The sequence below is a fragment of the Chiloscyllium plagiosum genome, unplaced genomic scaffold (assembly GCF_037043375.1).
Source record: "Chiloscyllium plagiosum isolate Xiang-an unplaced genomic scaffold, Cpla_swu_hap1 HiC_scaffold_9, whole genome shotgun sequence".
Classification (NCBI taxonomy): domain Eukaryota; kingdom Metazoa; phylum Chordata; class Chondrichthyes; order Orectolobiformes; family Hemiscylliidae; genus Chiloscyllium; species Chiloscyllium plagiosum.
This window is the reverse complement of record NW_028270147.1, coordinates 71,982,401-71,997,866: the sequence shown is the minus strand read 5'-3', so window position 1 is coordinate 71,997,866 and position 15,466 is coordinate 71,982,401. Positions and strand designations below refer to the sequence as shown.

The 15,466-nt window shown below is 41.1% G+C and overlaps 1 protein-coding gene across 8 annotated transcripts in view; it reads left to right on the top strand.

Moving 5' to 3' along the window:
• The first annotated feature begins 2,832 nt into the window (after positions 1-2,832).
• ssbp3a (single stranded DNA binding protein 3a) overlaps positions 2,833-15,466 on the top strand; it is a 199,699-nt gene continuing 187,065 nt past the window's right edge. For 5 of the 8 annotated variants that reach the window (XM_087990785.1, XM_087990781.1, XM_087990784.1 and 2 more), the window contains exons 1-4: positions 2,834-2,988; positions 3,325-3,397; positions 3,624-3,685; positions 9,672-9,756. In XM_087990785.1, coding sequence (XP_087846911.1) covers positions 2,933-2,988; positions 3,325-3,397; positions 3,624-3,685; positions 9,672-9,756 — 276 coding nt within the window. In that variant the 5' untranslated portion in view covers positions 2,834-2,932. Of the gene's footprint in view, positions 2,989-3,324; positions 3,398-3,623; positions 3,686-9,671; positions 9,757-15,466 lie in introns of all 8 variants that reach the window. The other 3 variants (XM_087990783.1, XM_087990779.1, XM_087990782.1) reach the window with 1 other exon arrangement.

Sequence of the window (15,466 nt, the reverse complement as noted above, 5' to 3'; positions counted from 1 at the left end):
ATGCAATTCTGCAGACTCACCTTCTACAGAATGAATGTTCATTTTCTTATCTTTTAACATCTATAGAAACCATCATTACCTATTGTAATATTTCATGCTAGTTTTCTCTTGTACCATTCCTCCTGCCCTATGTTGTTAATCTTTTGGTCTTTTTAAAACATTCCGTCCAAACATATGTCTTCCACCAACTTTGTGCAATTATGTGTTTTTCAAGTTTTATATCATGTTCAACTTACTTAAAATTAACCATGGCGGGGGTCCAACCCTTGTTTTTTATCTTTCTTATTAGAATTTATTCTATTATACTCTGAAGTGTCTGCCTCTGCATCACTACTAGCCTATCTCTTAACCTAATTAGCTAGCTCACTGTGGTTCACTCTGCTTTCATATTCTCGCAATTGCTCAGAATTGAATAATTTAAAGATCCTGGTCTCGGACCCACATTTCTCTCTCTCAAACTGAATGTAAGATTCATTATATTGTGATGGCTGCTACTTAGGGGCACCTTTTCCATGATATAGTTATTAATTTTATATTATTGAATGATGCAAAGTTTACATAGCATGGAAGGTGGTTTCTAAGAAACTAAGTGAAGCAGAAATTACATAAAATTGCAGGATCCAAAACAAGGTATGTTGACATATTGAAGTTTTTTTTGCTTATCACAAATTATTAAATGCTTTGTGGGAATTACCTGAGGGCACGACTTGGAAGCTTGTTCTTAAATTTTGCACTTAAATTAGTGATATGAACTAATAAGTCTACACAAAAGAAAATTTTAAAATTAAAGCAAAAGTAGCTAGTAAATTTTGGTTTTAGGACTTTACAGGACTGCTGCTGTTAACTCAATTGTGAAAATTTGTAAATACAAGGAATCTGAAATGTTAGCATGCATAAAAGCAAGGGCAAGTTCCAGTTGTTAAGTCTTTGTCAGAGTAGCTGTTGAATAGAAACCTTTAGCCCCTAAAGCATAATGTGCTAGACAACTTTAAGAGGTGAGTATGGAACATAGCAATGAATTGTGCTAGTATTCAGTTGCAGCTTGCATGGGCTGTGGTTATGCAAATTATATTAGGTATTAGGTTCACATATGAACACTTCTGATAGTCTCCCCAAATTCAGATTCCGCAGGCTGACATTAAAAGTAATTAAAAACGAGCATTTTAAGTTAGCTATACAAACCTCGATTCACTGGACATGTTTGTGCTGCATAATGAACACTATATAGCGTTAAGTTTAGAATAAAGGTATGAGGATATTGTTCAAGATTTGGGCTTTACGTCTTAATAAGGAACTCTCGAAATAATTGTCTTCAAGGCAATGAACTAAAGTTCAGAATTAAAAACGGTGACATCTTTAAAAAGGGATTGTTTTGATTTGCAGAACAATATTCGTAAAACAGTATTTTAACTGGGTTCTATTTCTTCGTGGTTACACGGTTATATCTACTTAAAAAAAGGCTGTCAAAAAAAGTTAATTTAAAACCGTCCCAAGGTAAGGCTCACAGATTCAAACAATAATTCTGGTTGTAGTTACATAAATTACCGATTAATCTGCATATATTTATGTACACAGGAAGCAGTTCTAAATAATTTACTAATCCTGGAATCTGGAGAAGTTAAAGGTTGAGTCTAGACGGTTAAAACTCGCTTTGATTGTGCACAGGATGGCTCAAGCTTTTTCTCTGTGTTTGGACGGAAGTCTGATACGGTTAAGATCTCAAACGCTTTAGCAAACTGGGAAACGCCACTGCTTCCCGGGTATCTTCCTGAATGAGTTGCAATTTGGAGAATCAGGTCCATCTTAATGGAAAACTACTGTACTGCACATCACGTGCGTGCAAACCGGTTTCGATCAGTTCCAAACTGTTGCGTTTCTCGTTCTCTTATTCACACAAGGGAGCCTTAAAAGGGGAGCTAAATGTGTTCCGCCACACAAGAAAGTATTAGAGCATTGCGAATAATGAATGAGTTTTTGTGCAGCTCTATTCTGGACTCAGTCCGTCTCCGCGCGTTGTATTTTTACCTGAAGCACATGCTTTGCGCTGCATGCGCTTTTGTTCATGAGTTGGGAATTTACAACATTGATTTCAAAACCAAGTAATCAGGATCGGATTTTCTGCAGATCTCCAGTTAACTCTGTATGAACCTTCTTCTTTTCAGCGCCCGAGGGATTGGGTGTGCGGTGGCGGCTGGGGGGGAGGAGGGAGGAGGTGCTGACGGGGGAGGGGGGGGGGGGGTGGTGGGAGGTAGATATTGTTAAAGCAGAAAATTTACTTTTGAAATAAGCATCGACAACACGCTGACTACTGAGCGAAAATAACTAGAGAGAACAAAAACGTAACATGCAGGAAGCTCAAGCACTACATAAAATGAATGCACCAGGAGAAAGGAGTAAGAGTTAAACAATAGGATTGTGTTTAGTGTTTGTTTGGAGTGAATGCTGTACTCCGTCCCAGGTTTTCACAGCAGCCACCGAGCAGGGGGAATGCCGCCCTCGCCCGGAATAGCATAAGGGGAGGGGGTTTTAGAAACTCCCGGGCGCACTGTTTCGAGGCTCCCCCCTTGTCGATGTATCTGAACCGCCGACCAATCAGCGCAGCCGGTCTCTGTAACCAAACTGGCCAGTCACTCCGGCGGGAAGCTCCCGCCCATCCGCCCACCTCCGATTGGCGGAACCGGGAGCAAGCGGCGGCTGACTGACAGGCCGTCCTAGGTGGCAGTAGGTCTGAGAGGATGATTGACGCAGGGCGGCGGTCGCCGGTTGGCCCATGCCCCTGTCACTTGGGTTGGTTGGAAGGGGGGGCGGGGCCCGCGGCCGCCCTTTCCGCTGCCGGGGCTGGGCTGCGTGCGCGGACGCGGCGATGGGGTCGCCCCGGGTTTGATGGTTTGACAGGTGCCCGACTGCCAGGCAGCTCCTTCCCCAAAAAAGCATGTTCGCCAAAAGCAAAGGTTCGGCGGTGCCCTCGGACGGGCAAGCTCGAGAAAAGTAAGTTTAATTTTTGTTATAACAAAGATAAGGAATTTGCTCACCGTTTAACTGGCTCCCCGGGGCCAGACAGCGGCCGCTGCAGATCGCGGGGATTAAATCTCTTTTCATTATTATTATCATTAGTATTTATGTTTGACTCGCACGCTGTGGGTTTCCGCTTCTCCAAAGAAACTGAATGAAACATTGTGTCCGGCGGGGCTGCCTGGGTGTAGTGCCGCTCGCTGACAAACCCCCCAGCTCCTCTCTTGCTCTCTCCCTCTTTCCCTCTCTGCATTCCCGTGTAATAAATAGAAAGCCTTGTAACCGGCTCCTTTGTGTCTCCTTCGCCCGCAGGTTGGCTCTGTACGTGTACGAATATCTGCTTCATGTCGGGGCACAGAAATCCGCACAGACCTTCCTCTCAGAGGTAACTGCATGTCTCCATCACTCCGCTTTAGCCTTTGTTTCTCAGGCGGACAATCTCGCCTCCATTTTGAATTGTGTTAACCTTTTGCCATTTATTGTGGCTACAAAACAAAAAAAATCCATTCAGCTGACTAGTTCTCAATGCAGCCTGCCCTCGCTCCCTTCTTACCACCTCCCCTCCCCGTTTCCTTCCGTACTTACTCTGAGTTTTTTTTTAAATTTTGCAGATACGATGGGAGAAAAATATCACATTAGGGGAACCTCCTGGGTTTTTACACTCCTGGTGGTGGTAAGTAGATAATTTTAAGTGTCCCACATTGGGCTTGTGTAGAGTTTCCATCATCGCTCCAAGTAATAAATACAGATACTTTTATTCTGTTTTCTTTTGGAACTTTTTGGCAACATTGTATCAAAAATACTGATACTGGGGTCCATACAAAGGGCTTTACTAGCAACAGGCATCTCTTGTTAAAAATCGGAAGTTTTGGTGCTGATTAAACGCCTTTTCGTTAACGAGTTTATAATTTATGGTCTTTTTAAATCCAGCTTACACAAATTGTTTTCATGATGCGTTTTGAGCCATGCAGCTTTATGCTAGGGTTTCGAGAGTACATGAGATCATTTCACAAGGATCGCAGAGACAGAAAATGTTACCTGTATTCTCCCTCCCCTCCCCCCAAGTTACTGTACTGCGCAGCGTTTACAAACTCGAGTTGCTTTGCTCTTGATTTGGAACTTTCGGGTGCAGTGTATAGTAACTGTTTACTATGTAGATTTAAAATGCAAAACGACTGCTCTCGGACCCTCTTGTTACTTTGTTAACACCGATAGGAAACCTGACTATTTTTGATCGGTTATTGTTGTTGGTTCAGTGCAAAACTGCACCTTTTGAAGGTTGAATCCCATCCTGGCTTGCAACTTTTGTCCCCTTTTATTGAGCATTTCAGCTTTTGCTCGATGTGGTTCCACGGGTGGGAGCAGTTTTTCCAGCTCCTCATCCAAGTAGTCAATGATTAATCTGGTAATACAGGCAAGTTTGATTGGGTTCTTCACTAAACAGAAAAAAAGTGGATGCTGGAAATCAGAAAAAAAAACGAATTGCTGGGACAGCTGAGCAGGTCTGGCAGCATCTTTGGAGAGAAAGCAGAGTTAACATTTTGGTCCAGTGACTCTTCAGGAGTGAAGAAGCAAAGTTCTGAAGAAAGTTCACTGAACCTGAAATGTTAACTCTGCTTTCTCTCCACAAATGCTGCCAGATCTGCTAAGTTTTCCCAGCAATTTCTTTTTTAAATTGGACGTTGGGCAAGAACCCATGTACGTCCATTTGCGATAGTACTTGGAATGTTGAATGGGTACCGTGGCTAGTTAACTAACAGCTTCAAACCCATTACTCCCGAAAACATTGTCATTGTGCCATCGTGCTGGATCAGATCAACCAAAGACAAATTGGAGACTGGAACTTGGAATCTCTGCATACTGTGGCTCAGCTTTACAGCAGAATTACTTTATTGGCATCACTTTTACTGTTGGCTATTTGTTTAGGGTCATGTGGTGGTTCTCTGCTTTGAGGGCAGAAGGGTGAGCTAATATTGCTCTCACTCAATACGATATTCAACGTCCTAGGTGCAATTAAGCATCTTAGTGAAAAATTGAGGAGTCCCCACAGTGGTATTCCTTCTATTAACTGATTATAGTGATGCTGATTGCAGCTATGTAGCCACCCACACAGTCCTGTTGAAACTAAAAGAGGAAATGGCAGCTGCTTGGGAATATATGGGGGTGGGAAAGATCCAAGAGAATTTCATACTGGACATATTTAGTGAATTGGGAGTTCTATTGCCATATAAGTGATATGTATATATGATCAGACTGAGATTTGTACAGCTGTCATCTTAACAAGCAGATTTTTAATATTGAACAATTTGTAATATGTCAGATAATTAACATGTTGGTAAACATTTATTTGTATGCTTATTTGTACATTTGTGTAGCATTTTGGGCAACCTTAATTGGCAGTAATTAGTCTTTTTGCATCATTTACTGTGGGCTGGATGCCAAGATGCCCAAATTAAGTTTCGGGATTTTTTGCCAATGTTTTCCATCCTCCCTGCACCCTCATTCAATTTCCCATGATGGGAAGGACAGCCACTTTTGCTGGATAGCCTCAGACAGTACCATTTATTATTGACTGTTAAACAAAGTGGTTAGCACTGCTGCCTCAGCGCCAGAGACCCGGGTTCAATTCCCGCCTCAGGCGACTGACTGTGTGGAGTTTGCACATTCTCCCCGTGTCTGCGTGGGTTTCCTCCGGGTGCTCTGGTTTCCTCCCACAGTCCAAAAATGTGCAGGTTAGGTGAATTGGCCATGCGAAATTGCCTGTAGTGTTAGGTGAAGGGGTAAATGTAGGGGAATGGGTCTTGGTGGGTCACGCTTCGGCGGGTCGGTGTGGACTTGTTGGACTGAAGGGCCTGTTTCCACACTGTGTAAGTAATCTAAATCTACAAAATCAAACTTGTTCTGAAGTGTCGCTAGATTGGAACATTAACTCTGCTTTTCTCTACAGATGCTGCCAGACATGCTGAGTTTCTCTAGCAAATTTCTGTTTTATTTCAAATCAAACTTGGGGCCCATATCTTCCTAGGGTTTGATTTGCTAGTATTACATATGAAGGATTAATTGCTTCAGCGATTAAGTGTACATAAGAATATTATAAGCCATCCAAAATCCCTCTACGCACGAGTTACTAAACTGAAGTCAGTGGTGGACTCATACCTCTTCTACCAACCCTCCCCTCCCCAATCAGGGATGACTTACTTAGACTCTGGTTGAAAGAGTTCTGAGATGGCTTATCAGCTCAATGTGATCTGCAAACTTTGTTGCACACTACTCTGGTGTTGCTTGAAGGGTTGAGCAGATGAGTTATTTTGGAGGTTTGTGTTCTCACTCCTTGGCTTCACACGTGCACAATTCTAAGCCCCACAATGCTTTCAGTGCCTTCCTGGATGAGCCGTATCAATTTTAATTGGTCAAGAGTCAGGGTCTCCAAGGAATTGGGGTATGATTTACCTCTTTGGGGTGTTCTGGGAATATTCTTAAAGCACTTTTGCTATCTTCGTGGGAATCTCCTGGGACCAAGTTCTAATTAGAGCTGTCACTTTGGAAATCCAGTATTTGCAGACAAATGGCATGTTGCCCAGCAGAACTGGTTTTGAATAATTTGTGCCTTGATGCTGGGTAAGCTGACTTTGGGGAGGATGCTGCTGTTGGAGTTCCTTTCTGGCCACTGAATTTGAAGGATCTTGTTGAGCTCTTCCACTGCTTTTGAGATACTTGTTGTAGGTTGTCCATATCTCAGTGAATGGAGTGCTGATATCACCATTTCTTGATACACTATGACATTAGTCTTTTGTGCATTAACCTTGTTCTCAAAAACTCTTTCCCCAGTTGGCTGAAGATTGACCCGGCACATGTTACTTATTAGACTGAGAATCCCACGATCTAAATTCTGTTTTAATCTAAGTTTTTAATTTTCAGTAATCTTCACTAAAATACCTTTGTAACCAAGAGGCACAAACAATTATGTGAATGTGCAAAGTGCATCATTTTATTATTGCTCTCTTGGTAACTTGATCAGCTGTTGTTTATCTTGTTTTTGGGAAAGTCTGATATATTGTTGAATATATCAGACAGTCAGTGGTTTTCTTGGGTCCTTGTATGTTTTGTTAAAAATATTAGGGAATCTGAAGCCACCTTGAAAATGTAACTTAAAAGGAGTCCTCACCTTTACATATTAAAGAGCCTAAACCAGTATATCCCATCCTAAAAGATGCAAGACTTGGTCTGAAGAAGGTTTGTTTAATATATCATGGGCGGCACGGTGGCACAGTGGTTAGCACTGCTGCCTCACAGCGCCAGAGACCTGGGTTCAATTCCCGCCCAGGCGACTGACTTGTGGAGTTTGCACATTCTCCCCGTGTCTGCGTGGGTTTCCTCCCACAGTCCAAAGATGTGCAGGTCAGGTGAATTGGCCATGCGAAATTGCCCGTAGTGTTAGGTAAGGGGTAAATGTAGGGTATGGGTGGTTTGCGCTTCGGCGGGGTGGTGTGGACTTGTTGGGCCGAAGGGCCTGTTTCCACACTGTAAAGTAATCTAATCTAATATCATTACAACTAAGTGACACTGTAACCCTTTTGTTCTAAATTCTTCTGGTCCTGTTGCACCACCACCTGATGAAGAGGCAGTGCCTCGAAAGCTAGTGCTTCCAAATAAACCTGATGGACTAGAAACTGGTATTGTGATCTTTAACTTTGTCCATGCCAGTCCAACACCAGCACCTCCAAATCATTGTTAAAAATGAATCTTCAAAGGGACAGTGATTGCAAAAAATGTCAGTTAAGTTGTTTTTGTTCATTTGCACTCGAGTATTTTGGGTTCCTTTATTGATGAAAGCCAAAAGATGATGTATTCACTTGTTTTGCTTTTCAGACTTTGCTACTGATTATTTGTTTTACATTTTTATGCTGAAAATTATCTGTATGCAATCCCAGTGGAACGCTGATGTTTGGAACTTTATGTACTTCTGTAGAGATTTTAACATTTCTTTGGGCTTTGTCTGACTATGTGAACCAATGTGTCATAATTGTGTGAATCACATGACTATATTTAAGCTGTTGGTTGTTTACCAAAAAAAATTATCATGTTAAACACTCAAAGTGGAAAAGTAGCACAGAACATGCAGCTGCTCTGGACTGCCTCCACATTGTTATGGGGAGGTCTTGCGTAAAGGTAGTAGGGTTTACCTAATGACCTAAGATCTATGTGTAGGCCGAGAAGCAGCATTGGCTGGTGGCAAATGCTGTTAGCAGAGCAATGTTCTAATATTTTTCACTGAATTAATACTTCGAACTTTCCTGGCAGTTGCTTGGGCTAGATACATTGTGTGAGATTTGAATCATATAGATCAGGTTCAATCTATGCTTTTGCTAATCTCTGCCTTGATAGTGGGGTGCCAAAGGTGTCCTCCATGACCCCAGGCTAGGGAGGGAAGGACCAGCTAGATTTACTGATTATTATGCATGAACTCCTGTTGGAAGGGTGTGTTGAATGGAGGCGGATTCAAGGGAATATTCATTTCAGCAAAATACCAATAAAAAAAAGTTAATAGTTGAACCACAGTAGACGGACTGAAACATAAACTTAATGTAACAGAAGTCATTCTGAACCAATGTCACTTAGCATCTCGCACAAAGTAATTAGAATTGCCTTTCAACTGAGTCTTGGTGGCAACTGCTTGGGAGCCATTCAAGAGGAAGTTGTATGGGAGATTCAAAGTTGTATAGTTGAACTAAATTATGCAGTGAGCTTTTGTGTTTTGTGAGGTGGATAAAGGTAGGATGAGGGTTTATTAAGAATAAGAGGCTATGACACGGCTCTGGTGGAATAGCTTGCTGTTACCATTTAGATGGACAGTCTTGTCTTTTAGCAGATGATAATGCCTGTGAAATTGAACCTCCTTATGAATATGTGCTTTCTGAAGAAGGTTGGGACTTTTGATAAAAAGTAGGGTTAGGAAATTGGTTTTTATCATATTTTCAATAACTTGCCCTTAATTACTAGAAATTAAGAACCCTTACAAGTAGGTCTGGATTTCAGTTTGATGGCTGTGAATTGTGTGTAGTACAATTTGGAGAGCTGTCAATGGGACCCTAATTATATAAAATAATGATTTGACTAGTTTGCAAATTTATGGGCTCAGTCAGGTAAGTGTTTTAGTTGAACATCTGCAGGTAGAGGCCTGTGGTGGAACCTGGGGATTTGTGAAGTGCAGCACACACTATGAATGGGACTAAGCAGATGCCTTCACAGGGACTGAGAAGTTGGAATTGTAATTGTTTTCTAGCAGCTAGTATTTACAGTCTAAGTTGGGATCTTGAATTATTTGGTTATTACTGAAACAGAATACTATTACCAATTTTAACTCCTGTCATTTGATGTAAATATACAGCTGTATACTCTTTAGTCAGTTGCTTTTTAAACCTGAGAGTTTATTAACTACTACTTAAAGTTGTGACTGCTTTTGTGGTTTTGATGCCAGTATACACCTTATATTTATATAGCTTATCATTGAAAGCTGTGTTTTCCTGAGCATAGTGTATTGCAGCACAATGAGCTATGCTAACAAACAGTATCAAATGTTTTTTGCATGTGCATGCCTGGAGTATACTTTTGTTTTGCTGAGAAAGAAATAGTAACAGATCTTTTTTCCTTCCCTATAGTGTATTTTGGGACCTTTACTGTGCAGCTCCAGAAAGGCGAGACACGTGTGAACATTCAAGTGAAGCGAAAGCCTTCCATGATTATGTGAGTTTCAAAAATTCCTGTGAATAATTGTAGGCTCTCAATAATTCTGTGTGCAGGGTATGCCAAATGGAATGCCAGTTTTGAAATCAGATGCTTTTCTTTGCAGGAAACTATTTCTGTGCTGTGAAATTTGAGATACAATCTCATAATTTATTGGTGTGTAGTCTGAAAATGGTTGATTGTGGTTTTCTGGCCTGAAATGGTAATGGTTGATTAGGAAACAATTTTGGTTTTGAGAATACTGTCTAATTGTGTGATCACTACTTTTATTACATGAAGCAAGTGAAAAAGCATTTGAGGACAACAATTATACAAATGTGGACCTTGTGTTTTAAAAGTTCACTTCAAAGGAATTTGCGTTACTTTGGGTTTGCTGTGGATTTACATGAGCCTTGCCTTCAAATCTGTTTAAGTGGAGGTTATTTGCCACTTGCCTTTTGGAGATTGTGTACTGGTGCATGTAACTTTTGGTAGTTGCCTGGAGCACATCAGTACAGTGAAAAGTCCAGTGAAATAAACATGCATTGTTTCCAAAATCTAGAATTGAAACTTTCAGCATTGATTATTGGAGATTTAGCTATCATTTAAGAATAAGCTATGGAAATGTTTGACACAGACTGGAACTGATTTTTGTGCAAGATCAAGAATAAAATAAACCTTGTGATGGAAAAGGAAAGTGGAAGCTTCTATAAATTGACATCTCGATAGATTTTAATATAAGCATTTTTGAAGTTACTTAGTGATTGTGCACAGAGTGCAAATGAAATACATAATGGAGTAGAGTTTGTCGCAGATTTTTAGTTTACTTTGTTTTCTTTCCTTCTGGTGAGTGGCAGTGGCATGTCCGTGTTAGTGAATGGTGAATAGTGCAAACTGCATCCTTAGTGTAAAGCTTGTACTACAAAAGTAAGCTGCCTTTCTGGGATTCACTTATTTTGGAAAATGTTGTCATGTGTTTTAAGGCTTTTTCAATAATTCATTTCTTTCACTTTACAGCTGTGTTTCAAATTAGACAGTTGGGTCTGAATGGTTGCTTATCTGTAGACTGTTTTTAAGCATAACCGTCATGAATCTTGAAATATACAGGATATCTGTTAACATTTATGCAATGGTGTTTTCTTTTAATACTCTTGGGATGCGGGCATTGTTGGTTGGCCAGCCTTTATGGCCCATCCCGAGTTGCCCTTGAGAAGGTGATGGTGAGCTGCCACCTTGACCTGTTCAAAGTCCACAGTCTGAAGGTAAACCCAAAATGCCACTAAGAAGGAAATTCCAGGATTTCAACCCAATGACAGTGAAGGAACTGTGTTGTATTCCCAAGTAAGAACAGAGTGGCTTGGAGGGACCTTGCAGGTAGTGGTGGTCCTATGTATTTGCTGCCCTTGTCCTTCTGGATGAAAGTAGTCGTGGGTCTGGGAGGTGTTGTCTAAGGATCTTTGGTAAATCTCTGCAGTGCATCTTCCATATAATACATATTAATCCTGGATGTTTGTGAATGTGGTGCAAGACAAGCAGACTACTTTACCCTGGTTGTTGTCAAGTTTCCTGAATGTTGTTGGATCTGCTGTTGTTCAGGCAGGTATTCCATCACACTTCTGACTTGTCTAGTAGATGGTGGACAGGTTTTGGACAGTCAGGACATGAGTACATGCACAGTATTCATAACTTCTGACTTCCTCTTGTAGCTGCTGTATTTATATGGCAAGTCCAGTTCAGTGTTTGGCCAATGGTATCCCCAGGATGTTGACAGTTTAGCAGGATAGTTGTGCTAACTTTACTGCACAACTATTTAGTGTGCTGTTTATTTTAAAGTTAATTGGTATGCCTCTCTGGTTCAACTAAGTTGGACCTTTCTGTCATCTGCTTGCTAATGGAACCTGAAATAGAGTTAGTGTGCTTGTATAAGAGTGAGAGCTGCATCTTCTCAGCGTTGTTGTGCTAGAGACTAGAAAATTTATAACCCGAGCACGAGGTTTTATTTGTTGACCAGGTGACAACAACCTGTTGATGATTAACTGAACTTGTAGGTAGGACTGAATGATTGGAGCCAGGCTAAAGCACCTGATTGAGTATCAATAGTTTGAGAAACCAGTTTGAAAAGGTGTTGTTGAAGTGTACTTGTCACATAACATTGCGTATATTCTGCACACATTAATATGCAATGTCAAACTGCAAGTTTAGTATTCTTGTTTTTAGTTTTGCAGGTAGCCTCTAAGTGGAATGATATGTATTTTTTTTGTTTGTTAAACGTTTGATTTACTTTATCTAAAAGTGTAAAATGAATATAGAACTTCAGGTTTTACGGACTTTCAGAACATTCGTTGCTAAACTTAAGAAAATCACAACTGCAAATGTTGTCGAGTACTGTGTCTAGTTTTCAGTAAATATTGGTTTATAATGTACAGCTGTCTTGGAAAGTTATTTCTTTGCCATATAATAGCATCTGAGGTGACAAATTTTGAATGCATAAGTTGACAAATATGGACAAGGCTTGACAGTATTGAGCTAAAAAGTACATGATTAATCAAAGCTTGCTTGAGATTTAACAACTTAATGCCTGACTGCATTGTTTTTGTGGTTTTAAAGGATTAAAAACATGGGTGATGTTGCTATCAATCCTCTTGATAAGTTAGCTGTTTGTCCAGCAGAACTACAATTATGGTGCTTTAGTTGTCCTTGATACTCCTTGGAAATCTTAAGTGTAGTGTGTCAAAGTTTTCAGATGACACTAAAATGAGTGGTAGTGCAAAGTCTGCAGAGGGCTCAAAATCTAGAGAGGGGTATAGATAGGTTAAGTGAGTGGGTAAGGATCTGGCACATGGCGTATAATGTTGGTAAGTGGAGAATTATCCATTTTGGTAGGAATAACAGCAAAATGGACTATTAATTGTGAAAAATTGCAGCATGCTGCTATGCATAGAGACCTGGGTGTTCGTGTGCATGAATCACAAAAAGTTGGTTTGTAGGTGCAGCAGGTCATTAAGAAGGCAGATGGAATATTGCCCTTCATTACTAGAGGGATGGAGTTTAAAAATAGGGAGATTATGCTGCAGTTATGCATGGCACTGGTAAGGCCACCCCTGGAGTACTGTGTATAGTTTTGATCTCCTTACTTGAGAAAGGACATACTGGCACTGGAGGGGCTGCAGAGGAGGTTCACTAGGTTGATTCATGTAGTTGAGAGGGCTGGCTTATGAGGAGGGATTGAGTGAGTAGACTGGGACTGTACACATTGGAATTAAGAATAATGAGGAGAGATCTTATAGAAACATAAAACTAAGAAGGGAATAGGTAAAAGCAGGGAAGTTGTTTCCACTGATGGGTGAGACTAGAACTAGGGGGCATAGCTTGAAAATAAGGGGGAGAACTTTTAGGATTCAGTTGAGGAGGAACAACTTCACAAAAAGGGTTGTGAATCTATGGAATTTCTTGCCTAGTGAAGCAGTTGAGGCAGTTGAATGGTTTTAAGGCAAAGACAGATGTTTGAACCCCAAAGGAATTAAGGATAATGGTGAGCAGGTGGGTAATTGAAGCTGAGTCCACAAAAAGATCAGCCGTGATCTTATTGTGGCGCAACCTCGATGGGTCAAATGGCTTTCTCCTGCTCCTATTTGTGTTTTTGCTTGTTAAATGGCTGTGAAGTTAAGTTGCTACCTGGTAAGGTGTGATCCAAGGGTCTTATGGTGCAGTGACATTGTCACTACCTCTGGGCCAAAAGGTCTGGGATGAAATCCCAACTCTGATAAGATGGCCAGTATATTCAGTGAAACATGGATGATCGAGGAACTCCGGTACCAGTTGAGCTGTGTACCATTGATGTCACTGCTGACAAATGAGAGCAAAAATAGCCTTTACCCAAATCAGATTTTCCCTTTTTGTAAAGCAAGCTTGTGCACAGTCAGAACCCAAAGGTTGCTAATCCTGACCTTTCTTGAGACTTGGTTTTTGAATTGAATCCTTGCTTGGTGTGGCTCAAAAACAAACTGAGTTCCAGGCTTAGTCATGGTCTGATCTGGGTTAACTGTTCTTAATTGAAGTTGAAGTTAGGGTATTAAAATTTGGCTGCCCACCTCTTGAGTGGATAGCATAGTACCAGCTACTCGTATAACGATTCCTACTGGAAATTGAACATTTGATTAGAGCAGAATTGGGCTAGTCTCTGACACTGCCTTGATAACTGCATTAAGAATGGCCATTTAGTTGACTGCAAAAGGGAGAGAATTTTGGCAAGTAATAGGCCACTCCCAGAATTGAAATAGCACTGCTTATCCCCATTGTCCATTGCTGACAGCATTCTTAATAAGCGTTTGTAGAATGTTGCTGTGGTCATTTTCACAGCCATTTGGCCAGTGATTCTGTAGGAAGGCCAGAAGACATCTCCACATTGGCACAATCAGGATCATCTTTAGGAAATCATTCTAATGCAGGCTAACTGGAAGTTGGAGCCCTGACATTCTTCTGGAACACATGATTCAATGGCAACTTGCCAGATCCATAAAATGTGGTTTTTCAAATTATTCTGAATGTTTATGGACTGGATACTTTCTAAAAAAGACTACAATTAAGACTGCCCCTTAAGGCATAACGTTCACGTTACTGTGCCTGAAGGAATTATGGATTTGCATCTTGCATGTCTGTGTGTAGGTGCTTTTGTCGTAGAGGATCTATGCCCAGAGTTGAATAAACTGCTTGCCTTCTCTCCTGAGATTTTTCCATGATTTGAGAGCAAAGTGCTGAAAACTTGACATAAGAACAGAAAATGCGAGAATTACTTTGGCTTTGTGAATGGGAAATCATGTCTTGCAAACTTGATTGAGTTTTTGGAAGAAGTAACAGAGGATTGAGGGCAGAGCATTAGCCGTGATCTATGTAGACTTCAATAAGGTTAGATCTCACGGAATACAGGATACAGAACTGACTTGAAGGTAGAAGACAAAGGGTGGTGGTGGAGGGATATATTTCAGAGTGGAGGCCTGTGACCAGTGGAGTGCCGCAAAGATTGGTGCTGGGTCCACTACATTTCATTTACAGAAAAGATTTGGAAATGAACAAAGGTATAGTTAGTATGTTTGCAGGTGACACCAAAATTGGATGTATAATGGACAGCGAAGAAGGTTACCTCAGATTACAACGGGATCTTGATCAGATGGACCAGTGGGCTGAGAAGTGGCAGATGGAGTTTAATTTAGATAAATACGAGGTGCTGCATTTTGGGAAAGCAAATCTTAGCAGACTTCTACACTTAATGGTAAGGTCCTGGGGAGTGTTGCTGAACAAAGAGACCTTGGAGTGGAGGTTCATAGCTCCTTGAAAGTGGAGTTGCAGGTAGATAGGATAGTGAAGAAGGCGTTTGGTATGCTTTCCTTTATTGGTCAAGATTATTGAGTACAGGAGTTGGGAGGTCACGTTGCGGCTATGCAGGACATTGGTTAGGCCACTTTTGGAATATTGCATGCAATTCTGGTCTCCTTCCTATCTGAACCTGAAAGGGTTCAGAAAAGATTTACAAGGATTTGAGCTATAAGGAGAAGTTGAATAGGCTGGGGCTGTTTTTCCCGGAGCGTCGGAGGCTGAGGGGTGACCGTAAAGAGGTTATAAATCATGAGGGATATGGATAAGGTAAATAGGCAAAGTCTTTTCCCTGGGGTGGGGGAGTCCAGAACTAGAGGGCATAGGTTTAGGGTGTGAGGGGAAAGATATAGAAGAGACC